This window comes from Enhydra lutris, unplaced genomic scaffold (assembly GCF_002288905.1).
Source record: "Enhydra lutris kenyoni isolate GAN:26980312 unplaced genomic scaffold, ASM228890v2 scaffoldscaffold47, whole genome shotgun sequence".
Lineage (NCBI taxonomy): Eukaryota > Metazoa > Chordata > Mammalia > Carnivora > Mustelidae > Enhydra > Enhydra lutris.
Genome location: NW_019154131.1, coordinates 15,463,774 through 15,488,402, shown reverse-complemented (window position 1 = coordinate 15,488,402; position 24,629 = coordinate 15,463,774). Strand labels below are relative to the sequence as shown.

Genomic DNA, 24,629 nt, shown 5'->3' with positions numbered 1-24,629 from the left:
GTGTATTTTCTTTTTAACATAACTCTACCATGTTACATTATATAGATGACAAAGAAAAGACAAATCAATGCTCCTACCTACTAAGCTTGCCGTGGGTATTAACCCTTAAATAGTCTATTACTATTTATAGTACCCTCCTACCTAACCTAAACCCCTCCTGCTTTCAGGACATGTGCTCAATCAACTCTTCAGTTTTCATAGTATTGGGAAGATGGTTATAAATATCCCAGAGCAGAAAGAATGTGGGGTAACAGATTCCAATTCCAAGGAAGCAACCCTGAAATCCACAATGGTGATATCTTTTCAACTCTATCTCCATCTTCTATGTCTTGGAATTACTAACTTCCTGAGAGGTCCAACACCCACCATCACTGTTGAATTAAATAATTCTTCATTGATTAGCATATCTGTTCATAACTTAGTTAATAATTCTCACACACACACACACACACACACACACACACACACATTATTTTAAAGGAGAAACAGCATACCTAATAGTATACAAATTCCGAATATTCTTCTCCCCTCCTTGTCCTTCCTTAAGAGCTTGCATTTGTAATAATTTCATAATGGCTTTTATCAGGCCATGTGTATTCCTGTAAAGAAATACAATAACATGTTAAATGCTATAGATATAAAGTGAATATTCTAATCAGGTACTTACATCTACCATTTTTAAATAACTGAACACTTGCCACCCACACTGAACAGTAACTACCAACATGCAGCCCCTCATTCTACCGCGCAGCCAAGAGGACTGAAGGTAGACAGCTCTCATCCCACACATTTAAAAGAGAAGAAGTGGAACCAAGGAATCAAACCACCAACCTATCAATCACCTCTCTACACTTGGGGGGTATCAATCAGGAAAAAATAAACATTAGTTCACATAATTGCAGGCGGTGACCACATCAGTTACCCATACTGAATAATTAAGTCCTTCATTTATAAATATTAGTAGACCATGAATAATAACCAGACATATGAAATAGATTCGCCACTCAAAAAAGTGGGCCAGGGGACCATTCAGAGCAAATAACCCCCAATAAAATAAAGTTAATGGGAGTGGGGAGGAAAACCTTAAATTTTTTCTTTATTCTCTGTAAGAAGTAGGAAGATAATATATAGGAAGAAAGAAAGAGAAAAAAAGATTGATTTCATTATTAATTTTTTTAATTGTGACATGGAATTTTTTTCCTGAAGTAAAAGTGACAAACACAATTGCAGTATATTTTAGTGTACAATATGATATATGCATACATTAACTTAATTACAGGCAATCATTTTATAATTAACACATCCATCAACTCACATAATTTATTTTTTGGAGGTTGGGGGGGTCAAAATGCTAAAGATCTATCCACAGGAATTTCAAGTATATAACACAGTATTGTTAACGCTAGTCAACGTGCTACAGATCAGAACTTGCTCCTCTTCTAACTGGAAGTTTGTATCCTCTGATCCACCTCTCCCCATGTCTCCCACCCAGCCCCTGGCAACCACCATTCTACTCTGTTTTTATGAGTTCAGTTTTTGTGTTGTTGTTGTTGTTGGTTTTTATTCCACATATAAGTGTGATCACTCATATTTGTCTTTCTCTGGGTTATTTCACTTAGCATCAGGCCCTCCGGGCTCATCCATGTTGTCACAAATTAGCCTGCCCTTTTTATATAAAGTTCTCCCTGGGAACGAAAAAGAAATCTTAGAAATAAAAAATACATATTGCATGTTAAATGGGGAAAAAAAGGAATTATTTTTTAAATCATGGTTGTTAATACAGAAGAAGTATCCATTGTAAGCTATGGACTTCCTTAAGTGCTTAACATGGATTGTCATTTGCTATCCAAAATATAGTTAAGTTACAAATCACTGTTTATTTTTAGTCTAGGACAAGACTTGGACTTAATTCACTGGTATCATTTGGAGCACTTATGTAAAGTGTTATTTAGTGTATCTTTTACAAGATTGGAAGTTTTCCAACTGACATTAAGGTTTGCCCATGCTGTCCAATACAACAGCCAACAGCCACATGTGACCGCTAAGCACATGTAATATGGCTAATCTGAGATGTGCTAGAAGAGTACAACACACACTGGATTTTAAAGACTTAGGACACAAAAAAGAATATTAAATATGTGTAATTTTTTATATTGACTGTATATGGAAATACTATTTTCAATACGTGGGGCACATACTGGATATCATTAAAATTAACACCACCTGTTTAACTTTTTAATGTGACTATGAGAAAATTTTAAATTTTTGAATTATTTGAAATTATTTGAAAATTTGAAATTTTCAAATTATTAAATTATTTATTTTGAATTATTTGTTTTAAGTTTATTTATTCTTAGCAATCTCTGCACCCAAGTGGGGCTTGAACTCACAACCCCAAGATCAAGAGCTGCATGCTCTACTGCTGAGCCAGCCTGGTGCCCCTGAACTCCCAGTTTTCTAACCTTTAAATTCAGTCTTATTTGGCCTTATTTGTGGACCAGATCTTAATGTGTAAATAATTAAGTGTACTATATTTTAAGTGAGAGTGCAGCATGAACAGATTATAAGTTTTGAAAAATGATGGCATCAATCAAATAACAAATCCATTCAGACAGCAGTTAAATTCAATTGAATAATTATTTAGATTATTTAAATATTTCAAGGGGGCTGAGAGGAACGGCTTCAGATTGATTATTATTTAAACCCCTGTTTTAAATTCTAACCAGGCGGGGAATGTTGGCCAAGGCACTTAACACCTAGAAGCCACAACATCCTCATCTATATAATCTAGAATCATGGTAATAGCCCCACTTCTTGTGTTGTTATAAAGAATAAATACAAATATGTCAGTAAAGCACCTGGTTATTTTTTCAATAAATTTTGGTAATCTAATACATGTAACTATACCACCAAGATTATAATGTTTTTCCCTCTTTACAGATGAGGCTACTATGCAAACTTGTACAAGCATCAGAGTTCACAAATGCTCGGAACTGGAATGTCCCTAAAACTACCTACAAACCCAAACTTAACCTAACTCCTAGTATTTACCATCTCTCCTTGCAAAACCTTCTTTTTCTTGTTTTTAAGCAACTGTTACTCAGTATCCAAGATCTGCTCTTAAAAAACTAAATTTCTAGGGCGCCTTGGTGGCTCAGTGGGTTAAGCCTCTGCCTTCGGCTCAGGTCATGATCTCAGGGTCCTGAGATCGAGTCCTGCATTGGGCTCTCTGCTTGGCAGGGAGCCTGCTTCCTCCTCTCTCTCTCTCTGCCTGCCTCTCTGCCTACTTGAGATCTCTCTCTGCTCAATAAATAAATAAAATCTTTTAAAAAAATTAAAATTTAAAAAAACTAAATTTTTATTGAATTCTATATGATTCCAGAAAAAGGTTACAATAATAGTTTGATTGGGGACACCTGCGTAGCTCAGTCAGTTAGGCATCCTGGGATCAAGCCCCAAATTGGGGGGGGGGAGTCTGCTTCTCCATCTCCCCCTGCCCCTGCCCCCTGCCTGTGCACTCGCTCTCGCTCGCTGTTGCTCTCTCTCAAATAAATAAATAAATAAATAAATAAATAAATCTTTTTATGATTTTTTTAAATAAATAAATAGTAGTTTGATCAGTCCTGAAAATTAAAATGGTGAAATACTAGAAAATATAACCACTAGGGGAGCAAAAATCAAGACAAGATAGAAAATTTTTTCATTGAATCTATGTCTTCAAATTCAAAAGGCTACCAAGGGCTAGACAAGATGTGAAAAAAATCGCTGACATTTCTCAAATCCAAAGATAAAAGGAAAATCCTATGACCTCTCAGATTTTATAAAATAAAATTTATAAAGACCATTAAAAATAATTAAAAAGCAAAGACCATTAGACTGACATCATTTCTAATTTGTCATCAGAATTCTCATCTGTAACACTAAATGAAGAAATATATATGGAGATAAAATGGAAATAGAAAGGTTTATATAACTTAATAAGTCTAACCTCCCCCAAAATAACTAAGACTAATGTATGAAGACAAAAGAAATACTTTCAGACATAACACTCCGAAATTCTTAAATAAGTACTCCAGTTAAAAGATAATACATGATAACTGCACAATTTTGTAAATATATCCCAAACCACTGAGTTATTTACTTTCAAATGATGACTTTTCTACCATGAGAATAGAATATTATCTCAGTAAGGCTGTTATTTTAAAAAAGGAAGAAAAGAAAAAGATAAAGCATAAGAAAGAACTGACAAAATAGAAAAAGAAAGACTACAAAGAACTGGTCAGAACCAACACCAGAAGAACTTATCTTCAAGTCTTTACCATTTTTCAAATGTGACTGTAAGTTTATAGCAATTGTTCAGAGAGGATTTGAAGGGGGTAGGGGAGAGTGTGAAAAAGACAAGAGAAAAACACAACCTATAACTAAAATTCCAGATAGTTTTAACAAAGTTAGTGGGGAGGCTTTTCAGGGGAGAAAAAACATTAAGACAAGAGACTATCTGAGATGAAATACTTAACAACACACAAGACAGACAAAGTGTTACCATCCAAAAAACAAGAAAAGCACAAAATAAGGCTAATCATATAACAGCAAGAGAGCAAAGAACATAGATATGCAAATCACAGAAGAATAAGGTTCAAAATATCCAGTGTTGATGAATGAATGGGGAAATAAACACTTTCAGGTTGAGTATACATTGGTTCAGCCTTTTTTTTTTTTTTAAGTGATCTCTATACCCAACATGGCACTTGAACTCACAACCCTGAAATCAAGAGTAACATGTTCTCCCAACTGAGCCAGCCAGGTACCCCTGCAGGTTCAGTCTTTATGGAGAGCAAACTGGCCGTATTCATAAATGTTTAAATCCATAAATTCAACTTCTAAGAACCCATCATACAGAAATATCCTTACATAGCCAAAAGAAGATCTCATACTGCATTTGTTATCTTTAAAAATAGAAGAAGAAAAACATGTTTGTCAATAGACAAGTGTTTAAAATATGATCCATTTAGGGCACGTGGGTGGCTCTGTCAGTTAAGCATCCAACTCTTGGTTTCAGCTCAGGTCATAGTCTCAGAGTCTTAAGATCAAGCATCACCTTGGGCTCCTGGCTCGGCAGGGAGTCTGCTTGTCCCCCTCTCCCCTCTGCCCCGTACCGCGTGTGCACACGCCCTCCCATGTGTGCACGCTCTCTCTCTCTCAACCAGATACAATCTTTAAAAATAACAATAAAATTGGGACGCCTGGGTGGCTCAGTTGGTTGGGCAGCTGCCTTCGGCTCAGGTCATGATCCCAGTGTCCTCGGATCGAGTCCCACGTCGGGCTCCTTGCTCCGCAGGGAGCCTGCTTCTCCCTCTGATTCTCACTCTGTCTGCCTGTGCTCGCTCTCTCTCTCTCTCTCTGACAAATAAATAAATAAAATCTTTAAAAATAAAATAAAATAAAATAAAATAAATAAAAATAACAATAAAATAAACTATGATATACTCATAATAAAGAATACTCTGCAGCTGTTAACAAAGAGGCAAACAGATGTAAGGAAAGAGCTCCTATACCTATTAAGCGAAAAACGCAAGTTTTAGAACTATGTATATGACATAGGAATGGATAACCCAATTTTAAAACACTTGGAGTGTCCATACTTATAAATACTTTCTTTATAGGTTTAGAAATGGGGCTCCAAGTTCACTGGAGTGCAGTGATTTCCAAGTGCCTGGTCCTGACTACAGATCACCACTCCAGCTCCCTCTGTACTCCAGAGGGAACCAAGTGCAGATCTGAAGTTGCCTCCGAAACACACTAAGAGCCCTGAGTCTTCTAATTTCCAGTTTTCACCGGAGCCCAAAAAGAAACTGAATTTTTAAAAAAGAAGAAGAAATAGGGGCGCCTGGGTGGCTCAGTTGGTTGAGCGACTGCTTTTGGCTCAGATCAGGATCCCGCAGTCCTGGCATCGAGCTCCACATGGGCCTCCCAGCTCCTCGGGGAGTCTGCTTCTCCCTCTGACCTTCTCCCCTCTCATGCTCGCTCTCTCTCTCTCTCAAATAAATTAAATCTTTTAAAGAATTAAAATAAGGGACGCCTGGGTGGCTCAGTTGGTTAAGCATTTGCCTTCAGCTCAGGTCATGATCCCGGGGTCCTGGAATGGAGTCTGGTGTCGGGCTCTTTGCTCAGCGGGGAGCCTGCTTCTCCCTCTGCTGGCCCCTCCCCCTGCTTGTGCTCGCTCACTCTCACTCTCTTGCTGACAAATCAATTTATTAAATATTTTAAAAATAAATAATTAAAATTTAAAAATAAAATAATAAAAGAGAAGAAAAGAGCGAGAAGATGACAAAAAGGAAAAGTTATACCATTTACTCCTTTCACTACCTACAAGTGCCATTGTTTGGGTTTTCAAAAAAGTATGTGCTACTTTTATTTTTCTAATAGTAAAAAAAGGATAAAAGAGATTTATAATCCCATGGTGAAGAAGGACTCACTGAACACAAATAGAAGAGGAAATCTGATCCCCTAGATGGGTAATATGAGCAGAAATTTAAGTAAACAATAAAATAACCACAGTATCTTTTATTTACAACCTATGGTTAGTCACAGTCTGGCAGGGACACAGAAACATGTTCATATGAAAAAGGAGACTTCTGAGGAACATATTCAGAAATTGGAATTAGCCCTTAGAGAAGCAGGTTCTCTAGGTACATATATACACGGAAGAGTTCTTTAACGAGACCAAGTGAAGGCTTTAATCAGGACAGAAAAGATCTGGTTACATATTATGACTATGTGTTACTAGATATTCCCACATCAACATCGGAACTCTGTCTCAAAGTCAACACGTCTAAAATCTAACTCTTGCTCTTCCCACACACCTTTTCTCTCGTTGTTCCTTATCTACCTGTTTGGCAAGTCAGAAGTCAAGGCGTCACCTTTGACATATTCCATTCAGTCATCCTCGTATGTAACTCACCTCAATGCTCCACCCCTTCTTTTTCTTTTTGTGGTTTTTTTTTTTAATTTATTTATGTGAGACAGAGGGAGAGAGCACCAGGTGGAGAAGCAGAGGGACAGAGTCCTCCTAAGCAGACACCACACTGAGCGTGGAGCCCAATATGGGGCTTGATCTAATGACCCTGAGCTCATGACCTAAGCTGAAACCAAGAGTCGGATGCTTGACTGACCGCATCACCCAGGTGGCCCAACTTCATCCCTTCTATAGCTCCCAAGTCCACCTGTTCCCCTCCCTGTTGCAAGCAGGTATCTTCCTTCTCCTGATCTACAGCAAGTGCCACCGTTAAACTCGTCTCCTTATACCCATTCTATCTGCCCACCCAAAGCCCAACACTTTTTTTTTTTTTTTTAAGATTTTATTTCCTTGATGCAGAGAGAGTGAGAGAGCCCAAGCAGGGCGAGTGACAGAGGGAGAGGGAGAAGCAGGCTCCCCACAGAGAAGAGCTCAATCCAGGGAGTCAGGGATCATGACCTAAACTGCAGGCAGATGTTTAACCAACTGGGCCACCCAGGTGCCTCCAACACTTTTAATATTATGTGCATATTGAAGCCAGAGAGGCCTTTTTGAAACCCCTGAGACCCACGAGATAAATACATGCATAGATTCCTTGACACTCAGGATAAAGATGCAAATGCTCAAGATAAGCCATTGTGAACTGCCTTCTCTGGCCCCTACCTACCTTCCCAGCTTCATCTCAAACCACTCTCCCTTTGTTTTTGACACTCTTTTCTCTCTTTTGCAAAGATGTTATTAGTTTGAGAGAGAGAGAGAGCAGGAGCTGGGAAAGGGGCAGAGGGACAAAAAGACTCCCCACTAAGCATGGGGCTCAACCCCAGGTCCATGTGGGACTCGATCCCAGGACCCTGAGATCATGACCTGAGCCGAAGGTGACACTTAATCAACTAAGCAACCTAGGGGCCCCAGCTTTTGACATTGTTACTGCCATTGCTACTGTTTGGAGGTAAGACATAGTTTCAAAAGAACATTCCAGAAGATGACGACAATGGAAAACATGGCAGCATCTCGCCAGCACAGGAACATAGTTACATTACCTTTGACAATGACTCTCTATCCACTCAACTCTCTATCCACTCATTGGCCTAGCCCTGTTGGACCAACACCGGTCTGACATCAGTCACATAGGCATAGTTACAGTTCAAAGCTACAGCTGAGCTGAGGGGCTGAAAGATACCTATTTCCCAACTCATGGCTTTCCTCCAAGTTCAATCCCAGTGCAGAAGACTCCTTGGAAATAGTGTTCCAGTCTCCTGCGTGGGGACTTACTATTCCTTCCCCATTCATGCGGTTCATGTGTAGGGAACCTAGCACACATATGTTCACACAGTGAAGACACAGCCTCTAGAGGGTTACACTGTGTCTCCCAGAAGGATACATCTAACCTGACCCATGAACATGACTTTATATGGAAATAGGGTCTCTGCAGATATGGTAAGGATCCTGAGATCAGCTCATCCAGGATGGGCCTTAAATTCAATGACTGGTGTGCCTCTAAGAGAAAGGGAAGGGAGAGCAGAGACAGACACCCAGACAAGGAGGGCCTGGAAAGACAGAGTTACGAAGCCACAAGCCAAGGAATACCAAGGATTGTAACAGCTAAGAGAAGAGCTAATAGAGAGAAATGGAACACGTGCTCCCAGCCTCCAGAAGGAACCAATCCTGCAGCCTCCTTGGTTTGGAACTTCTATCCTCCAGAATTGTGAAATAATAAATTTCCGTTATTTTAAGCCACAAAGTTTGTGGTCATTCTGTGGAAACAGCCCTAGGAGACTAACACACAGCCTCTAACAGACCTGACTGGTCCAGAGTGAACATCTCACACATACACGGGCCCTTGGAAATCTGTAATCATGGCTAAGCTCAGTCTGGCTGTCCCTTAGATATAAGAGCTATTAGCCCAGGTGCAGGTGGTGCCCTGTGGATTAGTGACAGAAAGACTCAGTCTGCGGCAAGAAGGGAGAAACACGCAGTCTGTATCCAATTCATTTCTGAGGCCCGGCTGCATCCCTGTTCTTGGGTCCTAGGGGACACCCATTTACCAAAAAAATAAAAAGCACCCTTTGAGGCTCAAATTAGTTCAAGTGGATTTCTGTAACTTGTAGCCCAGAGAGTGCGAACACACTCAGTAACCTTCTGCCAAAAGTCCTTCAGTGAAGATCAGCTAGAACAAGTTCTTCCTTGGGAAGGTTCCAGAAAAAGCTGACTTGCCTCGAGAAGCCTCTCAGTTGAGAGCTGCAGAGACTTCAGGCCTCAGCTACAAGCAGAGCAGCAAGAGGCAAGGCGAAAAGGAACCTCGGTTTTCCCTGGGCCTAAGAGCCAAGACCCAGATCTTAACATGAGAAGGACTTGCAGGTCAGGAATGATGCTGAGTGTTCCAAGGAAATAAATAAATAAGTCCAAAGAGAAAACATTTTTAGTTAAGCTGTACAAACCCCAGTAATTAAAACCACCCACGAAATTGCTTTTCTCTAGGTAAATATAGCACAGTTACTATTGTATGAAAGCACGCGTCAGGTTTCCTTTGTTTGAGGGTGACTGGATTACAACATGAAACTCATGTATGCTCAGTCTCTTGTTGGAAAGACCTCAAATAATACTTGGTTCTTTGCTTTTGAAATATTCCAAATATGAGGTACAAGGAAGTACCCATACTACTTTTTGGACCAGGGATGAGAATTACCAAGTGTCTGGGTTGAAGAGAATGACACAAATTATCTCTGGAGGGGGCATCCCTGGGTATGATGGGAACAAATGGTATGAATGTGGCCAAGTCTTTTCACCAGAAAGGATAATTGGTCAGCCTCAAGAACAGTAAGTCACCAGCAAATAAGGGAACGTTAAACACTAGATTAATGATCAAATCATTTTCAAAATTCATTATAAAATTATATGAGAGAGAGAGAGAGACAAAGAAGACCAGGAAGAAAGGAAGGAAATCAAAAACAGTTCTGGGAAACCCAGGCTTGCATAAATGACAAAAAAAAATGCTTAAAAAAAATCTAAGAAATATACTACTACTGACTGCTTGCTTGGGGAAGTTCTACATACTCATTTATCTTCTCAGTCCCAGAAAACAGGCTGATTTCTTCTGAAGCCTTTTCCCACTATAAAAGTAACATGGGTTTCAGTAGTTGCTTTTCCTAAATCACCTAGAAACATAGTACAAATACACAGCTCTTACAACGGAAGATTTTGAGGCAAACAAAGCCTTCAACCAGATCAAGGAACTTGAAAAGAAATAGGGCAGAATGTCCTAGACGGCAAAAGTACCTGCAATCACTTTTCTGGTTACGAGCTGCAAGCTGAAAAATGTTCTGGGATTTGGGGGTAAAGAAAAAGGATTGGAGAAAAGAAAAGGAGAACATTTGGAAACAAGCTGAACAGCTTACAGGAGTATTTAGAAGAGAAGATTGGGAAACTGACATGGTCTAACAATTCTGTCAGTCTCGGGTAAGAGTGAAATAAGCAATGATACCCATGTAGATACGACCCTGAAACCATCTCAAGTTCAAGAAAAATACTGATGCCCCATGGGGCACCTGGGTGGTTCAGTCGTTAAGCGTCTGCCTTCGGCTCAGGTCATGATCCCAGGGTCCTGGGATCCAGCCCCACGTGGGGCTCCCTGCTAGTCGGGAAGCCTGTTTCTCCCTCTCCTACTCCCCCTGCTTGTGTTTCCTCTCTCGCTGTGTCTCTTTAAAAAAGAAAAAAGATACTGACACCCCAACTACAGATGAAAGCATGCTATGACCAGACCCCTTAAATCCTGGGGAAAACCCATGAAGCCATCCTTCCTTGACACTTCTTCTCCTGCCAAATAAAACAAAAATGGAGAACCTAAATAGTACAGAAAAGCTTCAATAATACAAGATATGAATACACTGTCTCCTCAGTTGCTAGCCATCGCCTACAAGAGAATGAAACAAGTCCACAAGGAACAGAGTCATCAATAAAAGAGAAGAGCCTGAAACACAAGAACTTTCCTCATTAAATTACCCTAAATGTCAACTCCCAATAGTTCTTCGAGTCATTTTTAAACAACTTGGACCTTCATCAATCCACGATCAAAGACTCACTGAATCCATCAGCTTTAGTCAGGACCACTATGGGCATTTTTAATAGTCTATGCAAGATTTCATTAAAAAGCAGACTTTAAGGGCCCCTGGGTGGCTCAGTCAGTTAAGCATCCGAATCTTGGATTCAGCTCAGGTCATGATCTCGGGGTCCTGGGATCGAGCCCCATCTGCACTGGGATCTGTGCTCAGTGCAGAGTCTGCTTAGCATTCTCTCTCTGCCCCTCCCCCTGCCCCTTCTCTCTCTCAAACAAAATCTTTTAAAAATAAAAATAAATAAAAATAAAAAGTAGGCTTTCCTTTAGGAATCTCAGAAAACAGACTTTAATCTCTCATATCTTAACACACACTATTTTCCCCAAATACATAAATCGCAGGTCTCTCCCCTATTTAAAAGCACAAAAGGCACACAAATCAGGGGCTAGTCTGGTTTATGTAGCACATGACCATCTTCCCAAACACATTTTTAAAAGAAGGAAGGGGTTGGGGAAGCAGTTGAACTGAAATTACAGGCTGTCATGACATCTCAGTATCGAAAACGGAATACCTAGTTCCACAGGAGAGTACACTTTCTGTGCACAATCCCGTTACTAAGCAACTACAACAATGGTTGCACAAGCTTCCTAGAAGCTAGCACAGTAAAGGAGGGGGGTGCGGAATCTAAGAACAGAAAAATGGAAAAACTTGCTTTGGGAATTATTATCTCAGGATAAATTCAATGTAAAAACAAAAATAAACAAAATCTAAAATAATCTAAACTTAAAACAAGCAGTTCCTTAAGAGACAAGAAAAGTACATGCTACCATGTACCATGCACTTGAATTTCAGTTTGTTTAATTTCAAAATTCACATTTTAACTGGTGATAATGATTTCCTTACTGTGTTTCCTTTGTGGTCCCCCTTCTTTCCTTCACCCTCCCTAGGGAATAATGTTTTTTCAAATTTCCTTACTGATTAAAAGAACATTTTAGACCTCTTAAATCCATTTCTTTGTTTACAGAAGCTATAAAAACTAGTTTACAATTGTTTCATGTTGCCTTTGAACCAAGAACACTCTTAGACATCAAACTATTCCTTTGAAGGGAACAGTCTCTCAAACAGAGCCAGACACTTTCCCAGCCACGCCCTGAAGTTTAGACAACCAGAGCTTTGCAAATGTCAAGTCTTTTGCAAAGTTAGACTATACAGTGCAGCAGGCTCTAGACCACAGTTTCTCAAATTGCAGGTTGAATGGCCTGGGCTGGGGAGAGGGCTCCCAAACGCGTTCCAAGAGAATTTTATAGAATAGATTTACAAAGGGCTGAGAAGCAGGTTATAAGGCTAGGGGAGATGACCTCACAGACCTTTCCTTCCATCTTTCCTTGTGCCTTTCAACACTTCCTGCAATGCTGAGAAAGCTCCCGAAGCTACATTCTCCATTCTACAGAAGGCTGCTTCTCACTATGGCTTGCTCCCTCCCTCTCGCAATCTCATCCTCAGTTCCTGAAAGATGCTATGCTAGTAGGTAGGCAAAATGAAAAGATTACACTTTAGAATTATTGTTCTACGTCAAAGCTGAGCAATTACTGTGTGGCTCTGTTCCCAGGGTGCCTTTAGATCCTGATAAATCTCTCTTTGAAAGAGAAATCCAGAGACAAGTAGAAACTTAAATGCTGGAAACTGAAGATGCAAAATATCTCAGTCAAGAAGCACAGGGAAATGACAAAGTCATTCCTGCTTTTATATCCCAAAGATAAAGATGGGGGGAGAGGGGGAGGAGGGAATGTTTGCTTGATTTTTATCTCTAGTTTTATACTTTTGTGGACAGAAAAGATGCAAGATGTGATTCCAATCTCTTTTAAATTTATTGAGATTTGTTTTGTGGCCTAACATGTAAGGTATTCAGGACAACGTTCCATGTACACTTGAAAAGAAATGTGTATTCCATTATTTGGGGATGGAATGTTCTGGATATATCCTGTTAGGTCCATCTGGTCCAACACGTCATTCAAAACCACTGTTTCCTTGTTGAGTTTCTGTCTGGATGATCTGTCCATTGATATAAGTGGGGTGTTACAGTCTTCTTTATTGTATTACTGTTTTCTTCCTTTATGTCTATCAATAGTTGTTTTATATATTTAGGTGCTCCCATGTTGGGTGCATAAATATTTAAAATTGTTATATCCTCCTGTTAGATTGTCTCCTTTATCATTATATAGTGTTCTTCTCTGTTTCTTGTTACAGTCTTTGTTTCAAAGGCTATTTTGTGCAATGTAAGGACTGGTGCCCCAGTTTTCTTTCTTCTTCCATCTGCATGGTAAAAAGATGGTTTTCTGTGTCAGAAAATGCCCTGCACAGCATTTGAAGGAGAAGGCTGTTTGGGCCTCCTGTTTTTAATTAAATTAAATTAAATTTCTTAAATTTGATTCTCATTTTGTTTTTTTTCTAATGACAGAAACAATGCAAAGTATAGTCTTGGTAATCCTTACAAACCACAAAGCTCTGCTACTTGAAGTCAAGCAAATGAAAAAAATTCTTCACACATAATTATTATCTCTACTGGCAACAATAAAGAAAATGTCACACTTATATAACACATTTCATCATCAAATTGATTCAAAAATTAAACTGGTTCGCTTCAAGGTCTACCCTGTCTCCATCTCCCTGAGGCTTGTAAGTTAGTCAAGAACATTCTCAGACAGAAAACTTGAAAAAAAAACTTTCCCCCAGGATCTTCCAATCATTAAAATTCCTATATAGGTGGGATGCGTGGGTGGCTCAGCTGGTTAAGCAGCTGCCTTTGGCTCAGGTCATGATCCCGGGGTCCTAGGATCAAGTCCCACATCAGGCTCCTTGCTCAGCAGGGAGCCTGCTTCTCTCTGCCTCTGCCTGCTACTCTGCCTGCTTGTGCTCTCTCTGACAAATAAATAAATAAAATAACAAAATAAAATAAAATCTTTTAAAAAAAATTCCTATATAGGTTTACTATAAAATACAAGGCTTTCTTCTATATCATGACCATGTTTCTGATGGCCCTTGAAAACTAACAGTCACCTGTATGTATCAGATTACTCATTGAAGCACTACCTATACTTGCAAAAAAAAATTGAAAACAACAGGGAATTGGGTAAATTATGGCACATTCATACAATGGAATATTATGCAGCTCAAAAAAATCAGAAAGCACTTTATTTTTGTTAAAGAACAGTCTCCAAGATACATATTTTCACTTAAGAATGAAAAATAAATCGTGTGCCTAATAGGCTATTTCTTTTCTTAAGGAAAAATAAACAGGTAAATTGTCAGTTATACGTACATAAACACATTTATAAGAAAAATAAGACCTTGTAAGACTTTTGCCTCTGAGGAAAAAAACTGAAATATAGGAGTAAGCCAGACACCCTGCCTCATATACCCTTTTGGAATTTTTCCATGTGATTGTGTTGCTTATTTGAAAAATACATTTTTTTACTTTAATTTTTTAGACAGTGAGCAGAAAGAGAGAGAGAGAATCTTAAGCTGGGCAAAGAGCCTGATGCAGGGCTCGATCTTACAACCCTGAGATCATGACCTGAGCTGAAATCAAGAGTCAGACACTTAATCAACTGAGCCACCCAGGCACCTCCAAAATATATGCTTTTTTTTTTTTAAGATTTTATTTATTTATTTAACAGAGAGAGATCACAACTAGGCAGAGAGGCAGGCAGAGAGAGAGAGAGGAAGGGAAGCAGGTTCCCTGCTGAGAAGAGAGACCGATGTGGGGCTTGATCCCAGGACCATGGGATCATGACCCGAGCTGAAGGCAGAGGCTTTAACCCACTGAGCCACCCAGGTGCCCCTCCAAAATACATGCTTTTAAATTTTAAAAAATCCAAGGTTACTGACGAATTGTAACATATACAGATGCCATGCTGATTCACTATCCATAAGGCTCATGCTTTTCACTCTTTTTTTTTTTTAATTTATTTGACAGAGAGAATAGAAGCAGAGGGGAGTGGCAGAGGGAGAAGCAGGCTCCCCACTGAGCCAAGAGTCCGACACAGGGATCCAGGACCCAGAGATCATGACCTGAGCCAAAGGCAGCCGCTTAACTGACTGAGCCACCCAGGGGCTCCATCCTGTTTTTCAGTTTACAATAGTAATGACAGACTTATACTGACATGTGAAGGACATCCTACACAGCAAAATTTTCTAACACTACCTTCTGGAATTAAAAGATATAATCTGGGGCACCTGGCTGGCTCAGCTGGTAGAGCATGCAACTCTTGATCTCAGGGCTATATCAAGTTCAAGCCCCATGTCGGGTGTGAAAATTACACAAAAATAACATCCTTTTTTTTTTTTTTTAAGATTGTATTTATTTATTTGACAGACAGAGATCACAAGTAGGCAGAAAGGCAGGCAGAGAGAGAGGAGGAAGCAGGCTCCCTGTTGAGCAGACAGACCCTGGGATCATGACCTGAGCCAAAGGCAGAGGCTTAACCCACTGAGCCACCCAGGCACCCCCAAAAATAAAATCTTAAAAAAAAAAAAAAGGTACAATATAACCTGCTCTAATTATTCCTTATGTAGACAGAGACATCACCCTGCTGATACTTACTTCTGAATATAAATAATACAACTCCACAGTGCAAGTAGATTTTATGTTTATGTTTATGAATTCTAAGGCATCTGAAAATTAGTTAGGGGGACACAAATACTAATACCTGCATCTGAAAAAAGGGCAGAAGGCAAAATCTACACAGCCTGCTTAAAATCAACCAATAAGTTAAAAGAGAAACACATTAAAACTTAACATTTTAAAAGCCTCTTCAAAATTACTTTTTTAAAAGTGTGTGTACACACGTGCACACACGTGAACAGGTGCACAAGTGTGGGTCTGCACACAAAGAAAAAGACAGAAAATGATTAAGTTTTTAGACATGATCAAATTCTTACTTATTCAGAAATATTTGGTCATCTAATTACTGTCCAAAAATGTGTTCAATATGAAAATATAGGTTTAAAAAAAAATACTGTGAAAGATCAAGTAGCCCAGCTGGGAAGAGAGATGTTATCTGGCCAGGAGAGGTGACATCGAGCTGAACCTTAAAGGATGAAGGAGATGGTGTCAAAAAACAGGAAGAAACCCTCCATGCAGAAGTGGAGCTCACGCACAGGCTCAGGAACAGGGAAGGGCTGTTTATGGCTGGAGAAGAGGGTTCACAGCAGAAAACACAGGCTGAACAAAAGGCTGGAGCTAGTCTGGGGAAGGGCAAGTCTGGGGAAGGGCAAACGCTAAAGGGTTTGAGTTTCTGACTAAAGACAGCACACTACAAAGAAAACTCAAGGTTCCAAAAAGATACACAGAGAGGATCTAAAAGAACAAAATAAGATTTGTGAAGAAAGATGAAAAGGCCAGAGGTTATTCAACCTAGCCAACTCTAAGCCCAGGATGCCATCTTCCACAGATAGGACAAAAAACAAACCCAAGGAGAGCAAGCAACCCCACAGAGAAGGCAGCTGGTAGCTGGATGAGAACTGGGAGAAGGGAACAGATGCCCAAATGATTTAAAACAGGCAGAACTGAAATGAAAGCACAGAGATCAATATCATTTTTTGAACGAAAGAGCAGCACCCCTTTTTGGGGAACGTTTCACAAGAGACACTCACTTCCACAACATGGTGCAAAGATGGTCTTATCTGACCACCTCAGAATGGTGCCTCAGGGACGCCTGGGGGGCTTGGTTGGTTCAGCGTCTGCCTTTGGCTCAGGTCATGACCTCAGGATCCTGGGATCAAGTCTCACATCGGGCTCTCGTCTCCGTGGGGAGCCTGCTTCTCCCTCTCCCTGCCCATGTGCCTACTTACACTCTCTCTCTCTGTGTCAAATAAATAAATAAAATCTTAAGGGAGAAAAAAAAAAAAAAAGAATGGTGCCTCAGAAAGCCCTGGAGGCTTAACTACAGCAAATGACCACAAATTCCAAGACTATAGAGTTTAAATCGGCACGTACGAAATATCAACTGTGTGACATCTTAAGGGAAAGAAAAACAACCAGCAAGTAGAGTGAATGTTGACATTTAATGGCAAATCAGTGACTTTTTTTTCCTAAAAATGTGTTTTACTGATTAAACACGAAGGAAAGAATACCTGGTCGATGGCATCAGGTTGAGTATCCCGTTGAGCACATAGCCAAACTCTGCGTGATCCTGAGCGACAAGGGCCACCAGACCCTCACAGCAGCCCGTTCGAACCACCACATTATCACTGCAACACTTCTCCCACAGCAAGTTCAAAGCTGGAGTCTGAAAACAAACCAGCGATCAAAAGACTCGTCCGATGAGCAGCAAAGGCATGGACAGCCCCAGGCATTCATCGAAGCGTAATTTGTTCACAGTGGGCTAGCTTTCCCATACAAAGATGATGCTGTTGTCCCAGCATTTGTAGAATAAACTAGAGTCAGTTTTCTGGGAGAGATAATGGATGTGTTCTGATACAGCCACTCTCGCCCATCTGGTGTCCCAGCTGCAGAATAAGGCTGGCTGCAGACAGGGGTATAACTTGAGTTTGAGCAACCCAAGGAAACTGACAGGGGATCAAAACAAAGGCTCGGCTGGCTCTCGCAGAGAGCTCCAACAAGCCCTTGAACCAGACACCGTCAATATCAGCATAGCAGTTAGTCTAGGCTGAACTCCATCCCAATCATGCTTGTGGTTTAAGCCCGAAATGCAACAACATTTTCAGAACGTGTTTCTGCTCTCCTACCAGCAATCTTTACCACTTACATGCACTCCACATCCCCCACAATGCCCCTGCCTCAATTTACTGAAGCCTAATGTGAGTCCAGAGCAAAGATAGTAAAGGTGGGGAACAGCAAGCTGCTATTTCCATGGTTTCCAACAAATGCCTAGAAAATTGCTGTGGTCAAGAAAGAAACTGACTTGGGACACCTGGGTGGCTCAGTCAGGTAAGCGTCTGCCTTCGGCTCAGGTCAGCGAGCCCCACATCGGGCTCCCTGCTCAGCAGGAAGTTTGCTCCTCCCTCTCCCACTCCCCCTGCTTGTGTTCCCTCTCTCACTGTGTCTCTCTCTGTCAAATAAATAAATAAAAATCTAAAAAAAAGAAAGAAAGAAAGAAAGAAAGAAACTGACTTTTAGCCCCCTCAGACCGTAAATCTGTCATGTTTGATAGGGAAGTACCAGAAGGGAACATAAGTAAATGTAAGATCTTTATTTTGAAAAATCCTATAAAAGCAGAGCTTCTACCTTTCAGAACATCCTCCAGAATCCATGACCCACCCCACCAGAAGCTCATGACTAATGATAAACCATATTTGAATGTATTGTGGGTTAGTGAAGTCCATTTATATTTACATGCGGTTTGGGTTTTGTTTTGCTTTTTTGTTTTTTTAAAGAACATCATGAAGCTATTTTTCCCTCTTCCTGACATAAGTTATTAGAAAAATATATAATTTGAGGGAAAAAAACAAGGTCCTCATCTCCCACAGAATAAAGAGTGAAAATCAACATCATATTGTGCCCACTTGCCCACTGTAGCTGGCTCTGAGAGCCTTTTCAATCTTAGGATCCCACTATAACAGAACAATACAGTTAACAGTCACTACAGGAAATAAATATTTATATCTCTGTTCTTTTACTCAGAAGGAAATTTTATTCACCTGTATGGCCAATATCAAACGGTTCCACATGTCATTACTCCATTATAAACCAGAAAAATGAAATAAATGAATAAAAAAACCCTTGCCTCAGGTATTACTATGCCCTCGTGGAAGTGCGCATTCATTTACTAATAGAAGAGAAAACAGTTAAGTCATAGGGATTTGACATTCAGTAAATCCCAGCTGTTTAAGTAAAACCATTAGATGACCTCTGAGTACATAATGTGATTATAGACAGGATTAAGATGAGGGTTCTCAGAAAACCTAATTTATATGCCTACATACAAATACCAGATAAATGCCAATTAGTGAATTTGCCTCTACACTGATTTCAACATGGCAGCAGAAGCTGGAAAGAGATGTGACTTGGGAGTAGCTAATCAAAAGCAATGTGAAGGGGTTAAAAAAAAAAAAGGCAATGTGAGAGAAAGGAAATCAATTATTTCTGTTGGGAAAAAAAAAAATCCTATTTCCATCATCGACATTCTCCACAGAGTTAACCTGGGAGCATCCACTCAAGTGGAGTCTCCAACCAGCAGGTCAAAATCTATAACACTGGCTGACCAAAACCCAAGTGGTCTGCATCTCAGGAAGTGGAGTACTGCTTCAATCCTAGCATTCTCTGCCCTATGCACGGTAATCTTCCTTCAGCTCCAAGTTCCAAAGCATGACCTTTCCAACTCAGAACTCATACTTGGGCCATCTGAAAGTAGGAGAAATTTCCTCCAGAGCAGAAAGCTGCTATGTTCACTTTCTCCATTAAACAAAAAGATTACCTCAGAGGTACCCTAACAACGTTGTCTAAGGCATGTCTACCCTCATCCCACCCATGCTACTTTTCACTAAAGTCACAGAATACTCCCCTTCCTCACCCCCTCCATATCTCACTCCCCAAGTCTGCTGTAACCACTTTTAAATTATAAAGAATTCAGAAGAAGAACTTAGCAAACCAAAAAACAAACAAACAAACAAACAAACAAAACCAGTTCAAGATCATTTCTACAGTGACCTGAAACAGAAGGCGTGCCTACGTGCAGCTGGGAGCAGTATCTGAAGAGAACTCAAGCACAAAGATGAATACAGACCTGGTTTGTCGATTGGTGGATCTTTTCTGAAAAACCATTTTCCTTCAGGACTGCAGCAATAAGATGACCCACAGCCTTTAAAAAAAAAAAAAAAAAATCAACAGATCTCTCCAGTTAGTGCATTTGAAGGTAACTCCTGTCAATACAAGTTGATATGGGGGAAAAAAAAATACTAGGTGATTGGAGTATGAGTGTGCCAACCAGTCAAGTGGTAATAAAATTCCCATTCATTTGTGAGTGTGCTCTGTGGAAGGCACTGAATTCGGCATTCTACATACATAATTTCTTAGCTTCATAACAACTCTCAAGGTAAGTATTTTTATCCCAATAAGCAAACTACAGTTCATAGATGTTAAGAAAATTGCCAGATTTTCAGTTCAAATTGCTGTCACTTAGTATTAGAAGATAATGTGAGATTGCTTCATCCATTAAACTGGGAGACAAATGAGAAACTCCACAGCTTTTAAAATCATTTTTGCATCTAAATGAAATCCATCATGCTTCATCATGCCCTTAATGAAGATGGAAAAAACTCACCCCCATCTTTATGACCATAGCCCATACAGATCTGAGCCAGTACCACAACCCTTCTCTCTCGCTTAGGCCTATGATTTAATTTCTTTATTATTTTCTTATAGGTTTTAGCCCTTGCATAAGCTTTTAGTCTCATAAATTTCTAAAATGTTCCCATATCCTGCTTTGGTCAAAAAGCCCAAAATTAAATCTAAGACTCTATTTCTAGAGGACTGTTGATGACATAAATACGTAAGTATCATTCCTTCCTACCGCCTCAACTCCATTCCCCTGGTTCTTCACCCCTCCCCACACTGTTCTGCTGCCTTAGAGCCGCAGGCCAGCAACAATGACAGTCCTCCTACGAATGGGCTAGAAAAAACTCTCCAACTGCACCAAGTGTTGATCCTACACTTGGACCGACATATGATACATCTGGGAGTTGCTGTCAGTCTTGTAGTCTCCAGAAAAGCTCACACAAAAACAAAGCATCTCCCCCACTTCGTTTCTTTTTGTATTTCACACCTTGGAAATGCTTTAAGACCTCGATGCTTGATGATCTCAGTTTTGTAATATAAATCACTCAATGACATGAATATTAAGTTTAGATCAATTAACTGTCTCTTACCTCCTAGTTCAAGGGAAATTAACAAGAACTGAAGACCAGTGAACAGCTTTGGTGGCTGTTTACAAAATACACCATATTTCATTGAATGCAACCGTCCATCAACAGTGAGACGCAACATTATTTTATTTCTACTACTAAGGAAAAAAGGCTGCCCATTAACCTATGTTACATAATGTGCCTTATAATTTAGAGTTTTGATTTTATATTAGTGAAAGAGTTCCTTTAGAAAAATCACGGCCAAGTTCACAATGGTGCAGGCAAGACCAGCTGTGTAAGAACTGCTGCCATGAATTACTAGACACGACCCAATTTCAAAGATGCTAAAATGTGGAAAAAATGTGTGTGAATCAATGAAATATGGTGCTAACACTGAGCAACAGTTACAAAAGAACAATAAGTATTCAGAGAGAACAGGGCACAATTGCAAGAACCACAGAAAACCAGTGTGAAACACAACAGGGACCAAAAAAAAAAAGAAAAAGCTCCCATTCATATTTAGAAAAAAAAAAAGGACTAAAAGAAGATCAGCTTACTGACAAACATCCCCCCACCAGGTCCAACTTCTCCAGTTTGCCTTTCTGTGTATCCTACTAACAAATCAGAGAATACAGGCTAAACTGATTTTAAAGCACAAAGTCCAAAGATAAGTGACCCTATATTGCTACTTAAGTTTTCCATAATACAATAGCTGAAAGAGACATTCTCCATCCATGAACCCATACATGTACACTTCTCACTTAATTTAACAGTAACACACACAGGCACTTCTTAGTTATCTATGCTAATGAAGGGACTCCAGGCACAGAAAATAGAAACTGTGGACGGTATCCTCTTCATCCTCCTCTTCACGGTAAGGACCTGTGCTGTACAGGACAGGACTCCAACCCAGTCAGGTAGAAGGGAATCTTGCATAAGGAGTGTTCTACTCCTCATGGAAGGGTTCCCCACTACCCAGCTAGGTCAATTCCCACAGCAGGCATCTCCGGAGAAAACTTGCTGAAAGCATCCAAGAGGCTGTATGCTGTTCGGTCTTGGAGCTGGCTTCTGCTGGTCACCTGGTTTCACTCTCGCAAGAAAAGACAGCAAGCTATTACAGCACCTTGACCAACCAGAATGCTTCTAGTTAGTGCAAGGCCAACCAGAAAACCACTTTTGGTTGAACCCTAATAACTAAAAAGCTCTCAAAATAAATTATCACCAAGCCCTGCCTGTGTTACTATATACATCAATTTTTTTTAATCCAGGGCTGAATGTTGGTTATTCAGTAAAAATCCCTTATTCTTTATAGTTGTACAGGGGTAAAATAGACCATTTTAAGTATCAATCTCTCATACTCCATAGATGTGTAACCATTTATTTCTATTCCCCAAAATTCATTGTAGACTTTAAAAAAAAATACAGACCTAGGGGTCTCCTAATTAATCAAGGTTTTATTACATCTAAGAAGAAAAGTATGATATAAACAGAAACCGAAACTGGGGGTGCCTGGGTGGCTCAGTCAGTTAAGTGTCTGCCTTCAGCTCAGGTCATGATCTCTGGGTCCTGGAACAAGCCCCACGTCAAGCTCTCTACTCAGCGGGAAGCCTGCTTCTCCCTCTATGCTCTCCCTCTCTTTCTCTCAAATAAATAAATAAAATCTCTAAAAAAAAAAAAAAAAGAAGAAGAAGAAGAAGCTGAGATTGGTCAATTTCAAATATTCACTTTCCTATGTCACATATAAATTTTCAGCGTTTTTTATTTAATTTTTTAATATAATCTTTACAAGATATGAGGGCACTTGGGTGGTTCAGTCAGTTAAGCAGACAACTCTTGGTTTCCACTCAGGTCATGGGACCAAGCCCCACGTCAGGCTCTGTGCTCAGTGCAGAGTCTGCTTCAGATTCTCTGTCCCTCTCCCTCTCAAACAAATAAGTAAAATCTAGAAAAATAAATAAATAAATAAAATAAAGTAACCTCTGCACCCAAAGTGAGGCTCAAACTCACAACCCTAAGATCAAGATTAGCATGCACCTAGACATGAGGAGCCAGCCAGGTGCCCTCAAACATAAATTTTCAAATTAACTAATATAAAAGTTAATAAAGCAATAAGTATGTAGAATCCTTTATGTAGAATAAAATACTTAATGTTAAAACTGTAAAGTTCTACTAACAATCCACCAAAGCATTGCATCTGTTACCATGAAGCAAAAATAATTAAATATATAAACATTACCTGTGATTGGATAAGAGAATTTGGAAATTCAAACCTTTTCCTGATATCATCTGACATTTTTGCTCCTCTTACATGTATATAAGCTGACTCTGTAATCAAAAGAAAAGAATATTTGTTAGTCTGGAAAAGGTTTTCAAACCAATTATTCCTCAAATAACATAAAAGTAATTCATTCCAAAGACAACAACGGAAATAAAGCATAGGGCTCTGCCCCATAATTGCTGGCGTACGATCACCAACCACTCCGGCCCACAAATGCCATGATTGATAAATAAACTAAAATGTTCAACCGCTCTTGGTCTTTCCCATTAGAGCAAATCCTGGAACAGATTAATTCACACTATGGAAACACCCAAAAAAATCCCAAAAGCTCCAGCCTAAATAACAGGATTTTAAAAGTTCAACCGCATGTTTGAAATAGAAACTCTTTCAAAGATCAAAACTTCTAAGAGAGAAAGAAGCACATTTTCGCAAAATTACTTAAACTCTGCCATGGTCTGGGTACGAGCTTTCATTTAAGCACTCATCTAACTGCTGGTGACAAGTGTGACGCCTAGGTGAGCTTTCTTCAGGGGGTACAGAAATGACCTAGAAACTCACACACTGAAACAGATTGCTTGTCTGCTAAAAGAGGAAGCAATTAGCACCAACTTTTAATGTTTCCATCACACCTCTCAATCCTACTGGGCTGTCAAGAAAGGAAAGGGAAGGAAAGAAAAGGAAAGGAAAGGAAAAGGAAAAGAAAAGGAAACGGGCAAGGCAAGGCAAGAGAAAAGACAAGAGAAGAAAAGAGAAAGAAAGAAAAATGTTTTCAAGTATGCGAAATGGATGGAGGAGGGCAAGGTCAAGAGAAGGCTCTGAAGTACTGAAAGGATTTCCTAAGGACCTCAATTTATCCAGTCTATGCAGCCCTGAACCCACCAAATTACACTGCTTTGAAAAAATAAGGTGCTATTAGTGGGTTAAGCATCCCACTCTTCATCTCTTCATCTCTTGATCTCAGGGAGTTCAAGCCCTGTGTTGGGCTTCATACTGGGCATGGAGTCTACTTAAAAATATGTACATATATATTAAAAAAAAAATTCCAGGTAGTCCAGGTTACCCTATAAAAATAATAAGCAGCGAAAGAAAGCTCTCCTGCTCTCACAAACGGAGGTGCCTTGTGTTGAACGCAAGGCTCTACTACTTTCCTCCAAAACTACAATCTCTGAATGGACCATTCATCCTAGCCTTCTTCTTCAACATCTAGGGCCAACTTTACTCCCCTAAATTTGACACTTCGCAGCACTGAAACAGCTTCAAAGACTGCAAATTATGTCTGCTAGCAAAATCTACTCGTTAAGGGGAGCCTGGGTGGCTCAGTGGGTTAAAGCCTCTGCCTTCAGCTCAGGTCGTGATCCCAGGGGATCGAGCCCGCATCGAGCGCTCTGCTCAGCAGGGTGCCTGCTTCCTCCTCTCTCTC

General features: G+C 39.9%; 1 protein-coding gene across 1 annotated transcript in view; it reads right to left on the bottom strand.

Moving 5' to 3' along the window:
* The window catches only part of LOC111156619 (focadhesin), a 320,134-nt gene that overhangs the window by 266,263 nt on the left and 29,242 nt on the right, over nucleotides 1-24,629 (bottom strand). Inside the window, exons 2-5 of the mRNA XM_022517613.1 lie at nucleotides 23,168-23,256; nucleotides 19,815-19,889; nucleotides 17,203-17,357; nucleotides 495-599 (exon numbers count right to left, since the gene is read on the bottom strand). Of these exons, the coding sequence (XP_022373321.1) occupies nucleotides 495-599; nucleotides 17,203-17,357; nucleotides 19,815-19,889; nucleotides 23,168-23,224 (392 nt within the window). The 5' untranslated portion in view covers nucleotides 23,225-23,256. The remainder of the gene's footprint in view (nucleotides 1-494; nucleotides 600-17,202; nucleotides 17,358-19,814; nucleotides 19,890-23,167; nucleotides 23,257-24,629) is intronic.